Source organism: Peromyscus leucopus, chromosome 5 (genome assembly GCF_004664715.2).
Source record: "Peromyscus leucopus breed LL Stock chromosome 5, UCI_PerLeu_2.1, whole genome shotgun sequence".
NCBI classification, from domain to species: Eukaryota; Metazoa; Chordata; class Mammalia; order Rodentia; family Cricetidae; genus Peromyscus; species Peromyscus leucopus.
In genome coordinates this window covers 9471360-9483926 of record NC_051067.1, presented here as the reverse complement: position 1 = coordinate 9483926, position 12567 = coordinate 9471360, and the positions used below count along the sequence as shown (strand labels likewise).

The window sequence follows — 12567 nt, the reverse complement described above, 5'->3', positions numbered from 1 at the left end:
AGGACAGGACCCGGTCCCACTGTCTGGATGCCTCCCAAGCAGATCAAGCTAATCAACTGTCTTATTTATCCAGAGGGCCTGATCCAGATGGGGGCTCCTCAGCTATTGGTTCATAGTTGATGTGTTTCCTTTCGTTTGTATATTTGTCCCTGTGCTTTTTCCAACCTTGGTCTCAACAATACTCGCTCATACAAACCCTCCTCTTTCTCACCAATTGGACTCCTGGAGCTCCACCTGGGGCCTGACCGTGGATCTCTGCATCCGGTTCCCTCAGTCATTGGATGGGGTTTCTAGCATGACAATTAGGATGTTTGGCCAGGTGGCCTTCGAATACTTCAGAGATCTATTCAGAGGGCCTGATCCAGTTGGGGGCCCCTCAGCCTTTGGTTCATAGTTCATGTGTTTCCATTCATTTGGCTATTTGTCCCTGTGCTTTTTTGTTTTTTTGTTTTTTTTTTTAAAGATTTATTTATTTATTACACATATAGTGTTCTGTCTACATGCCAGAAGAGGGCACCAGATCTCACTAGAGATGGTTGTGAGCCACCATGTGGTTGCTGGGGATTGAACTCGGCACCTCTGGAAGAACAGCCAGTGCCCAGCCCCCCCCCCCTTTTAAGATTTATTTATTTATTTATTACGTGTAGTATTCTGTTTGTATGTATACATGTAGGCCAGAAGAGGGCACCAGATTTCATTACAGATGGTTGTGAGCCACCATGTGGTTGCTGGGAATTGAACTCAGGACCTCTGGAAGAACAGCCAGTGCTCTTAACTGCTGAGCCATCTCTCCAGCCCCCTGGGTAGTAGTTCTAATTTTAATTTTGAGGGGAATCTTTATACTGATCCCCCCCCCTTTTTTTTTTCCGAGACAGGGTTTCTCTGTGTAGTTTTGGTGCCTGTCCTGGATCTTGCTCTGTAGACCAGGCGGGCCTGGAACTCACAGAGATCCCGGTGGCTCTGCCTCCCAAGTGCTGGGATTAAAGGCGTTTGCCGCCGCCGCCGCCGCCGCGCCACCACCACCACCACCACCACCACCACCACCACCACCTGGCTATACTGATTTCTGGCTATACTGATTTCCATAGCGAATGGGTTATAATAATTTACATTCCCATCAGCAGAATTTCATTCCTCCCTAGTGTGACTACTATTTTAAATTCCACAGGTGGCCCACATATTTTTATTGGACAGTATTAATCTAGAAGGCTCTAAAGATTAGAAAAAATGGGAATAGAGGGGGGGTGTTGTTTGTTTGGTTTTGTTGTTTTGATACAGGGTCTCATTATGTAGCCCAGGCTAGCCTTGAATTCAAGATCCTTCTGCCTTAGCCTCTCAAATGCTGGAGTTATGAGAGCGTGCCTCTTTGGCCCAGGGAAAGGCAGGGGAGGCCTAAGGGGGCTGTAAATTAATTGCATTTAAGAAAAAGTAACACAGAGTCCAGGTGGTTGCTCCAGGATGTCTGTCATTTGCAGTGTCAAATACACTTAAAGTCGAGTCTCCTGGACCCAGACCAAGAATCTACCTTTGGTCCGTCAAAGGGATGAAGGGCGAGTGGTCTGATCCTGGGCTTGAGGCTGCCACCCGGGTGCAGAGCTCTGAGGGCCCGGGAGCACCATTAACCCGATTACAAGCACTCCTACCAAGTGGAAGCAAAGCCTCCCCAGTTCCCCTTCCAAGGTAGCCTGCTTTAGAAAAAGGATTAAGCGTCAAACTGGTGCTATCTCGTCAAAACAATAGTTTCCTGAGAAATCTTCAAGAATATCGGAAATGGTTGGAAAATGTTTAAGTAGCAGCCAGATTGCGGGACTTTTCGCCGCTACTGGAATTCTATTGAGACCCTTTGGGCTCTGACATCTTTCCAGCCATCTTCTATCTTTGACAGATTCACTACCTCGGCAGTTTCCGGAATTGCTCGGCATAGACTCGAGAATGTCGCTCTCTGGCGGCGAGGTTCGGAAGGGGGTAGGGGAGGTAGCGCGCGCAGACGCAGTTGAGTGCCCGCGGCGGTTCGGACCGGATGTGGTTGCACCTGAGATCACTTCCGGCGGGTGACGGTGCGGACGGGTCAGGAGCGTAGAGGCGGCGGCAAAATGGCGGCGCCTGAGGAGCAGGATCTAACTCAGGAGCAGACCGAGAAGCTGCTGCAGTTTCAGGTAGCAGCGAGTTCTCGGTGCAGCAAAGGCCGCCGCGGGATGGGGAGTGGGGCCCTAGAGGAGCGCAGGATCATCCTCAGGTTGGGGTTGGGCCCATTTTCAGACCGGCAGGCGGCCCCCTCCCCCCCGACGCCAACTGCCCGGATTTCCCCGGCCCCCAACCTCTGTCGGTACCCAGCCTTCCAGCCACTGCTGCCAGCCGGGCTCGACCACAGTGGGTCAGCTGCCTTAGTTTCCCTTGGCGGCGCGGGTCCGCAATCCTTGCCAACCTGGTTAACCCGCCAGACCCTCTCCGCCCATCGACTGTTGATGTGCTAGAGATCCTAAGTCCCCATCGCAGAGTTGGCGTCAGCTCGCGGGTCTGGACCGCCGACCACCGTCCAGTGCTATTCACAGACGTTTGCTGAGGGGCTCTCGTTACTAGGGCTTGTGTTGAGGGCTGTAGTAGGGAAGGACGCACCTACACACAGACCTGGCACTGCCCTAGAAATGTGGGCGGACGCCACATGCGGAAAATAATGCAACATTAAGTACCATCGATGGCGTCTGACTGGATTTGTTACCTTCGGCTTTCTCCTGAACTGCTGATTATGCTTGAGGAGGGTGGCAACTTGCAGGACTCGGCCTCCTATTAGTGGATGTTAAACAAAATAAAGGGGGCGGGGGGGGGGGGGCTGTAAACACTTAACCGAGGTGGAGGAGACCACTGTGGTGGTAACCATGGCATTATTAGCCAACTGCCTTAGTTCTTAAATGCATGACTTCAAAAAATGTCTGTTCCCTTGAGGATGTTTTGGAGGTAAACTACAGTTTGTGGATGTTACAAGGTATTAAAAAGACTTTGTAAACAGTAAAATGTGCCTGAACAGTTGCTGCTGTCAATGAACATTTAACTTCAGGTAGAACTAAAGTTAATAGAACTCGTTTCCTTATAGGAAATGTGCTAACTATTCATTTTGAGCAGTTTTTTTTTTAATGAAAAATCTTAGTGACAGACACTGCTAGACTACCGCCCGCTAAATATTTGTGATGTTGTGAGGCCATCACTAATGTTTAGCATGGTACCTTGTTTAACACACAGCCCTATGGCATTCGTACTGTGACAATCCATGTCTCATACATGGAAATGGATTATTAAGAAGTAGCACCAGTGGGTGTGGCCCGAGACTGTAATCTCTGGGTACAGGAGGTGGAGGCAGGGGGATTCCGAGTTTGAGGCCAGCCTTTTCCAAACAAGGAACAAACAGCTTGCTTAGGGCACACAGCTAATAAATGGTGGTGTCACATAAGCACAGTCTTCTCTGGGCCTTTGGTGGGCTTTGGTATCTCCGCTATACGGTCTGTGTTAGAGTATATAGTAAAGAGTGGGCTGTAACTGCTGTGTGTGTGTGTGTGTGTGTGTGTTTAAGCAGTGTGCTGGGCGTGTATAAATGGTAAAATACTATCATAGACTTAGTTGCTATTTGAGTGGAGTTTATAATAGAGAAATTAATGACACCAGATTAGAAATAGAGAAAGAAGAGACAGCCTTCAGTTCTTTGTAGACCACTACTTTCAGGGTTTTATTTAACTTGCACAGACTACACTTGACAACTCTTAGGGTAAGCCTCTTGTGAAATGAGGTATGAGTTGTAAATTGTGGTGACTTAGAAGTACATGTGTGAATATATGGCAATGTTTGTGAGACAAAGTGCTTAAGGAATTCCTGGTCTTCAGTGGACATCGTCAGAAGAGAGGTGGCTAGCAGCTTAATAATAGCGTAGTAAGATGAATTAAGGTCATGTCAGGATTTATGAAGTTGAATTTATTAAGAAAATGCATTTTGTAGTTTTGTGTTCTGTAAGCAAGTGTGGATCAGATTTACCATCTCAGACTGTTGCTAAATATTGCTTGACATTATAACCTTAAACTAATGTCAAGCATTATAACCTTAAACTAATTTAGAAGACTGTAAAGGGTTAACTGCCATTCTATTACTGAAGAAAACAGGTATGAGAGGTCAGATAATGCAAAACAGTGCCTTGCATATATCTAGAAATCCACATTCACAAGTATCATGTTCATATCCTAATGTTGAATCCAGGGTACATAACATGAATACTAGGAGTGCCTAGAAAGCTCTCTGGGGCGTGTGTCTGTATGTGTCTGTATGTCTTTGTCTTTGCTGTTGGAGTTTAGGGAAGGAGTAAACTTACTGATGTTGAAGGGGAAGGAAGAATGGCTTAGAAGTTAATATTTGTTACCTACTATGCCTTATGGTGATGTATAACCGTTATGCTTAATCCACACAGTTACCTCATAACACAAATGGTGTTCTGCCTTCTATCGTTATCTGGTAAAGAAACAGGTTTGTTGATTTATTTGCTCAGGTAGTGGAATTCCAGAGGCTCTAGCTCTGGACTGAACAGCCGAGCTCTTAGTGCAGTGCTTTTCAGTTTTGAAGGAGGAATCGAATTTCAGCAGGTGGTGGGCAGGAGGATGTTTGAAGCTGAGAAAATGGGCTTCTCACATGGAGATGGGCAAGTGTGGCTGTGTCGGGAGGGAAAAGGTGACTGACGGAGAGCCAGACTTTGAAGACCTAGCAGTGCAGTGCTCTCAAGTCTGTGGTGGAGGCAGTCATGAGAGTGTTTTAACCAGGGAGCAACAACACTAGGTTTGGGGTTTGCTTCTCTAGCAACAGGGGTCATGTGCTTAGAATCTCCACAGGTATCAGACTAGACCAGGGTGGAACTGCTGACGGCTAGTTCTCGTGTGTCCACATTTCACAGATCACCATTGAGCAGGTGTGGTGGTTCATACCTGTAGTCCCAGTGCTAGCACTTGAGAGGCTAAGAGGATTTCTACAGGCTGGGCAGTGGTGGCACACACCTTCAGTCCCAGCACTGGGGAGGCAGAGGCAAGGGAATCTCTGAGGCCAGCCTGGTCTACAGAGCTAGTTCCAGGACAGTCAGGGATACACAGAAAAACCCTGTCTTGAAAAGCCAAAAGGAAAAAAAAAAAAAGAGAGAGAGCATTACTGTAGGCCAGCCTATGAGTGAATTTCAGGTTACCATTCAAGGTGAGGTCTCAAAGAGCTTAAATAAATGAATTAGTAAAAATTAAAGCATTTCAGGAAATCTGAGATTTCTTATGTTTCTTTTTGTGACATATGACTGGGTTAGATCTTTCTCTCTCTCTCTCTCTCTCTCTCTCTCTCTCTCTCTCTCACTCTCTCTCTCTCTCTCTCTCTCTCACTCTCTCTCTCTCTCTTTCTTTTGTTTTGAGACAGGTTCTCTGTGTAGCTCTGGCTGTCCTGGTACTATGTAGACCAGGCTGGCCTCAAACTCGGAGATCCTGGTGCCTCTGCCTCCTGAGTGCTGGCGTTAAAGGTGTGGGCCACCTTGCCTAGTCAATGTATCTTGATTATATTCATCCCCACTTCTTTCCTCAACCAGATATCTCCCAACACATTCCCTTCCCACCTTGATGTCTTTTTGGTAATGGACTAAGTTCATTATTGCTGCCTGCTGTCCTGTTGACCTGTCCAAGCTTGATTTTGTGTAGGTGGGTTGAAGTGAGTTCATGAGTGCAAGGGCCGTGTCCTGTCTAGACAACAGCACTCTTCAGCTCTTCACAGTCTTTCTGTTCCTTCTGCAGTGTTCCCTGAGCCTGGTGGGAGGAAGGGAGTTGATAGGAATGTCCTATTTAGAGTTGAGCACTCAATAGTCAACTATTCTCACCCCTTTGACAGTTATGGGTCTCTGTATTAACTGCTGCCCATTTCAGAAAGAAGCTTCCCTGGCCAAGGCTGAGAGTAGCACTAATCTATGGATATAAACGTAAACATTTAGAAGGCAGTTGGACAGCATGCCATTCAGCAGAACAACAGTACTAAATTCCCTGCTAGAGCCAATGATCTGAACCGGGCTTTGACCAATCTTATAGTTCCAGGCATGACTTTACTCGTGTGGAGTAGGTCTCAAATCTAGTTAGGAAGTAGTTGGTTACCTTTAAACAGTCAAGCCTCTATTGCATCAGTGGTCATACCTGGCCTGGCAAATTGGTATTGTAGCACATAAAGTTCAGCACTGAGTTAAGACCACCCCCAGTGACCTGCATAGCATCTTCTGACACCGTGGAAGCCAGTAAGCCATTGGCTAGCCAGTAAGGAGGGTGTTTTCTAACCAAGTTCCAGTTTTATTTCTCTGTGTCCTTTACTCAAAGTGTGCTGTGGATTCAGCAATAGGATCTTACTGTTGCTGGAGAGCTTCTCTCCAGCTTCCACCAAGCCCCGCAGTCCCACAATCCACGTATAAAATAATCACACAGACGCTTATAATACTTATAAACTGTATGGCCGTGGCAGGCTTCTTGCTAACTGTTCTTATATCTTAAATTAACCCATTTTTATAAATCTATACCTTGCCACGTGGCTGGTGGCTTACTGGCGTCTTTACATGCTGCTTGTCCTGGCGGTGGCTGCAGTGTCTCTCCTCCTTCTTCCTGTTTCCCCAATTCTCCTCTCTCCTTGTCCCGCCTATACTTCCTGCCTGGTCACTGGCCATCAGTGTTTTATTTATATAGAGTGATATCCACAGCATCTTACCATCTAGTTATAATGGGCAACAAAAAACTACCTGCAACTCCAGTTCCAGGGGTCTGGCGCCTCTGCTGTGCGCTGCCTGATGTGGTTGCTGGGAACTGAATTTTGGGTCTCTGCAAGAGAGGAACCATCTCTTCTGTTCCCCTCCCCCTTTAATTTTATTTTTTTAGTTTGCTTACAAACTAGTGAGTTTCTATAAGGGTTTTTCATGCATCCTTAGTTTTGTTTAACCCACCTTCACCCTGTTTTCTTCCTTTTGGGGCAGGTCTCACAATATAGTCCAGATGATCTTTGAACTCAAAATTCTCCTGCCTCTGCCTGCAATGAGCTGATATTCTAGGCATGCACCACCACATTTGACTTGTTTGGTTGGTTGGTTTTTTGTTTTCTTTTATTTTGGTTTTCGTTTTTTCAAGACAGGGTTTCTCTGTGTTGCCCTGGCTGTCCTGGAACTCACTCTGTAGACCAGTCTGGCCTCGAACTCGGAAAGATCCACCTGCCTCTGTCTCCCTGCGTGCTGGGATTAAAGGCATGAACCTTTTGTTTTTGAGACTGGGTCTCACTATATAGCCCTGTCTGGCACCCAAGCTGACCTTGAACTTGGAGCCATCTGTCTGCCTCTGCCTCCCAAACTTGACTTACTGTTACTTAAACAAACAAACAACAACAACAAAAAAAAAACCCCTACCAAACAATGTATAGAATATCCCAGACAATATGTCATCAAATAAACATTGGGATTGTTGTGTATCTTTATGTACTTTTTCCTTCTATATGTACAAATGCTTAATTTAGAAGACCTCTTACCTTAATCTTCATGTCACTGAGTATAAGAGATAGCCTCTATTTTCTAAGATCTAGTTTTTATCTATTTTTTAAGAATTTTTTTTAGATCTTTTTAAATTTTTCTTTATGTGTTTGAGTGTTTTGCTCACATGTATGTCTGAATCGTGTGTTTTGGAACTGGAGTGATAGATAATTGTGGATGCTTCGAATCAAGTCCGGGTCTTCTGCAAGAACAAGTGCTCCTAACAGCTAAGCCACTGGTGGACTTTATTTATTTATTTATTTATTTTCTTCTATTTGTGTGCCTGTATGTGTCTGGGCACTTTTACTTTTGCATATGTGTGTGGGTGTGCGTGTGGAGGTCTGAGACTGATACTGGGAATCATGGTCAGTTGCTCTACCTTACCATTGTTGCAGGTCTCAGTGAAACCCAGAGCTCGATCATGAGGCTGGTCTTGCTAGCTTGCTTGCTCTGGGAGTCCTCGTCCCTGCTTTCCGGGGCTAGGATTACACGTGGCCTCTGTCCACCTGGCGTTTACATGGGTTTCTGAGGGCCCAGACCTCACTTGTGCTGCAGTACTTCAACTGTGACACTGTCTCCCAAGCTCAAGTGTGGGTTTTTTTTTAAAGATTTATTTATTATGCATACAATGTTCTGCCTGCATATGTCCCTGCAGGCCAGAAGAGGGTACCAGATCTCATTACAGATGGCTGTGAGCCACCATGTGGTTGCTGGGAATTGAACTCAGGACCTCTAGAAGAGCAACCAGTGCTCTTAACCTCTGAGCCATCTCTCCAGCCCATCAAGTGTGGGTTTTAAAATGTGCTCCCTTACTTCTCTTTTGTAGCCTTAATGTTATTTATGCCGTGATACGTAATAGAGATCACAGGATAACTTTTTCTCCTACCCTTACATGGGTTTCAGGGGTTAAACATCAGGCTTATGTGGCAGGAACCTTAGCCACTGAACTACATGTAGCCCACTCCTTGAATTGTGCTGTTGACAAGAGTCAACATTTATATTTGCTCTGAACCACTGTGTACTGATGTTTGTCATAGAAATTTAATTAAATATTATATGAATGAGTAAAATACTTACAAAAACTGTTTTGCTTCTATGAAATTAGCTTAAATACTTTGGAAAGGTTCTAAGGGGATAAGTTATTGGGGAAAATTGGTATTCAGTTAGTCTTAGATAAGCTAACTAAATGACTTGAAGAAAGTACCTGAGATAAGGGATTATACACTTCTTGATTGGCAGATGTTTAAGGTTGCATTCTCCTTAAAATAAATACAATATGCTTTTGCTACAAAAATCCAAGTATTCCAGTGGGCTTGTTCCTGTGCATCAGAAGATTGCTGCCTGGATGTGTGTGCTTGTTAAGGTGAAGTACAACAATGTATGGGATGTTTGATTCTGTCAGTAGGCTTTCAGTTAATTGACTGGTTATAGTTCCCATTCTCATTGGGCAAAAGAATCTCTTTCTCTTACAGGGACATGTGTGTGCTGTGAAAGGCAGCAGTGTGTAAATGCTTGCTTGTGAAGACTGATTCTGGAATAAGGCTGCCTGGATTCGATTCTGCCTTCTCCAGTTACTAACTTTCAGCTCTGGGCAAGTTATCATTTAATTTGTCTCTGTGGCATAGTTTCTTTGTGGACTAATAATATTATCCATCTCACAAGGTTGCTTTGATGTTTAAATGTTAATATAGCTGAAGTATTGGCAAATATTAAATATCCAAATGTTAAGCATTATTTTTAATTAATCAATTTGAGACAATGTCTCCCCATGTTACAGAGTAAATGACTAACCTGGAACTTGCTATGTATACCAGGCTGGCCTGGACTTACGAGGAGCCACCTGCTACTACCTACCAGTGCAGTGTGTACCACCATGACGTTTATGGACAAATATGTTTTCTTTATTTTTTCTTTGTTTGGTCACCACAAATAATGCTGCAGTGTATATCCTTATACATAGAGACTTATCCCATTTTCAGTAAACTCAGCTATGGTTGTAGGCACTGGATACAGTAGTCTACTCAGCACAGGTCTTACACTGGTGAAACTCCCTTTCTAGTAGGGAGAGACAGGCTGAAGTCAGCAGATGAAACATGATGGTCATTGGGTGTTTAGCACGTTGAGAAGGTCGGGAATTTAGAGGAAGGGCTTTCATTTAAGGGAATTCCTCACTTGGATAAAAGTTTCTAGATAGTGAAGGGCTTTGTAGTTATTATGTGATGAGAACTGTGATTTGACCCCAGAAATGAATAGCTTTATCTCTGTCCAGAGGTGAGTGGAGGAGTTATAGGCAAGTGACCATTAGTATCTGATGTGAATTGGTTTCAAGAGTTCCCGCTGATACCAAATTCTAAAGATGCTCAGATTCCTTATATAAAATGTTTGTGTTTGTATATAATCTAAATATATCTTCCTGTATGCTTTATAATATAATAATAAATGTTACAGAAATAGTTGTATTGTTAAAGAAATAATGAGCCAAAAATGTTTACATGTACATGTTTGGTATATTTTTTCTTTTTTTGTGGGGGGGGGGGGCGCAGGGTTAGGGGTTAGCCAGTGCCTCACATCTGATTACACCTTGAGATTTAAAAGTGGCCAGGTGGTGGTGGTGCACGCCTTTAATTCCAGCACTCAGGAGACCGAGCCAGACGGATCTCTGTGAATTCGAGGCCAGCCTGGTCTATAGCGTGAGATCCAGGACAGGCACCAAAACGACATAGAGAAACTCTGTCTCGAAAAAACAAAACAAAACTGTAATCTGATATTGCTTGAACATTATTGAATTTATTTTGACCAAGGTTCCAAATAAACAAATAAGTTCTGTTGTTGGTTAATTGAGGTTTGACCTGGAAGTCTAGCTCTGTTCCCGAACTCTCCTGTCACCGGCACCACCTTTTTGGCTCCTATTAATTTGTTTTAAACTGCTGACAAGTAGGGTCGTTAGAAATAACTATGTGGCAGGTTTGGGTTTTGGTGCTTTGGGTGGGTTTTTTTCCTCCCACCAGGGAGCCAGGGGCTTCCACTCTGTCGGGCAAGTGCTCCTACTAGTAAAGTTCCTTATCACCTCTTCCTGAAGGTAGACTCATAAGGAGAGAAGAGAATAACAAAGATGACAGTTGTCTCCTTTCCTCATCCACAGGGCAGAGAAAATGTGGGAGGAAGGCTCCAAGGAGCGGGTGTCCTCAGGGAAAAGGAAAGTTTCAGGTAGACCAGGAAAGTGAAGGATGTTGCCACTCTAGAGGCTGAGAATCCACCTCGTATTGGTACATTTTGTTCTCCTAGGACAGAAGACCCAAGATGGGTAATTTATAAGGAACAAAGATTTGTTTCTTCCAGTCCTAGGGGCTGAGAAGTCCAAGTTTGAAAGATCTGTACTGTCAAGAGCCTGTGCATTTCGACACTCTATGGCATACCGTGGAAGGATAAGAGAACATGAAAGAAACACACACACACACCCATAATCTCAGTTCTTGGGAGGTGAAGGTAAGAAGATGAGTTCAAGGCCAGCCTCTTGTGCTAAGCAAGTTCAAGGGCTGGGCTCCTTAAGACCTAGTCAGCTTTGAAGATGTTGGAGATGGCAGTACTGTGGGACATCTGCCAAGGTAGCTGCAGGAAGAGGGGGGCTGGCCCGAGAGAGGCCAGGCCCAAATGAGGAGCCATGTGTGTTGCAGCTGCAGAACTAGAGAGGTGGGTATGTCCAGGCCTGTTGGAGCCCAGACCAAGAGACCTAGATCCTAGACATAGAGATGTAGGATTTGTTTGGATCTTGCTTTGGCTTAATAATTCTTTCTTGTGGCTCCATTTTTCCCTTTTTGAATGAACTTTTTTTTTCTGTGCCATTGTATATTGGAAATACAACTTTTTGGTTTTTCGAGACAGGGTTTCTCTGTAGCTTTGCGCCTTTCCTGGAACTCACTTGGTAGACCAGGCTGGCCTCGAACTCACAGAGATCCGCCTGGCAATGCCTCCCGAGTGCTGGGACTAAAGGCGTGCGCCACCACCGCCCGGCCCAACTTTTCTTTTTTTATTGTAGGGTGACTCACAGTTAAGAGATTGTCTGGGGACTGGAGAGATGGCTCAGTGACGTAAGAGCACTGCCTGCTCTTCCAGAAGACCCAGGTTCAGTTCCCAGCACCCACAGGACAGCTCACAGCTGTCTGTAACTCCAGTTCCAGGGGACCTGACACCCTCAAACAGACATATGTGTAGGCAAAACACCAATGCACACAATATAAAAATAAATAAATTTAAAAAAAGAGAGAGATTGCCTGGTGTCTCACAATAGAATTTGGATTCTTGTTTTTTGAACAGTGTTAAAACTGTTAAGATTTGGAGGAGATTTTTTTGTTTGTGGGTTTTTTGTTGTTGTTGTTGTTGTTGTTTTGGTTTGCTTTGCTTTGCTTTTTTTGTTTTTGTTTTTGTTTTGTTTTTCAAGACAGGTTTTCTCTGTGTAAAAGCCCTGGCTTTCCTGAAATTCACTTTGTAGATCAGGCTAACCTTAAGACTCACAGAGGTCCACCTGTGTCTGCCCCCTGACTGCTGGGATTAAAGGTGTACACCACCACTCCCAGCTGAGATGGAAGGCTTTTACAGCTGAGTTAAATTCATTATGTAATTAAAAAAATATTTTAGTTATATGGGTATTTTGCTTGCATGTATGTCTGTATACCATGTGTGTACCTGGTGCCCTTGGAGGACTGAAGAGGGCATTAGCTTCTCTGGAAACTGGAATTACAGATGATTGAGAGCTGCCATGTGGGTGCTGGGAATGGGGCTCAGGTCCTCTGCAAGAGCAGTCAGTGCTTTTAACTACTGAGCTGTCTCTCCAGCCTCCTGAGTATATTTTGCATTAGAGGTGAACATGAAACTTAAGTGGAATGTTATTATTTAAAGTGATGTGTTTGCATGGATTTGTGGGTCTCACTGTTTATTAGCAGTTTAACTAGATTTGGGATCACCTAGGAAACAACCTCCAAAGTGTGTCTGAGGCTGTTTCTAACTGAGAAGGAAAGGCTCAT

At 44.6% G+C, this 12567-nt stretch overlaps 1 protein-coding gene across 3 annotated transcripts in view; it reads left to right on the top strand.

The window, feature by feature from the left end:
• The first annotated feature begins 2041 nt into the window (after positions 1 to 2041).
• The window catches only part of Faf2 (Fas associated factor family member 2), a 44414-nt gene continuing 33888 nt past the window's right edge, over positions 2042 to 12567 (top strand). For 2 of the 3 annotated variants that reach the window (XM_028863753.2, XM_028863752.2), the window contains exon 1: positions 2042 to 2156. In XM_028863753.2, coding sequence (XP_028719586.1) covers positions 2094 to 2156 — 63 coding nt within the window. In that variant the 5' untranslated portion in view covers positions 2042 to 2093. Of the gene's footprint in view, positions 2157 to 9018; positions 9138 to 12567 lie in introns of all 3 variants that reach the window. The other variant, XM_028863754.2, reaches the window with a different exon arrangement.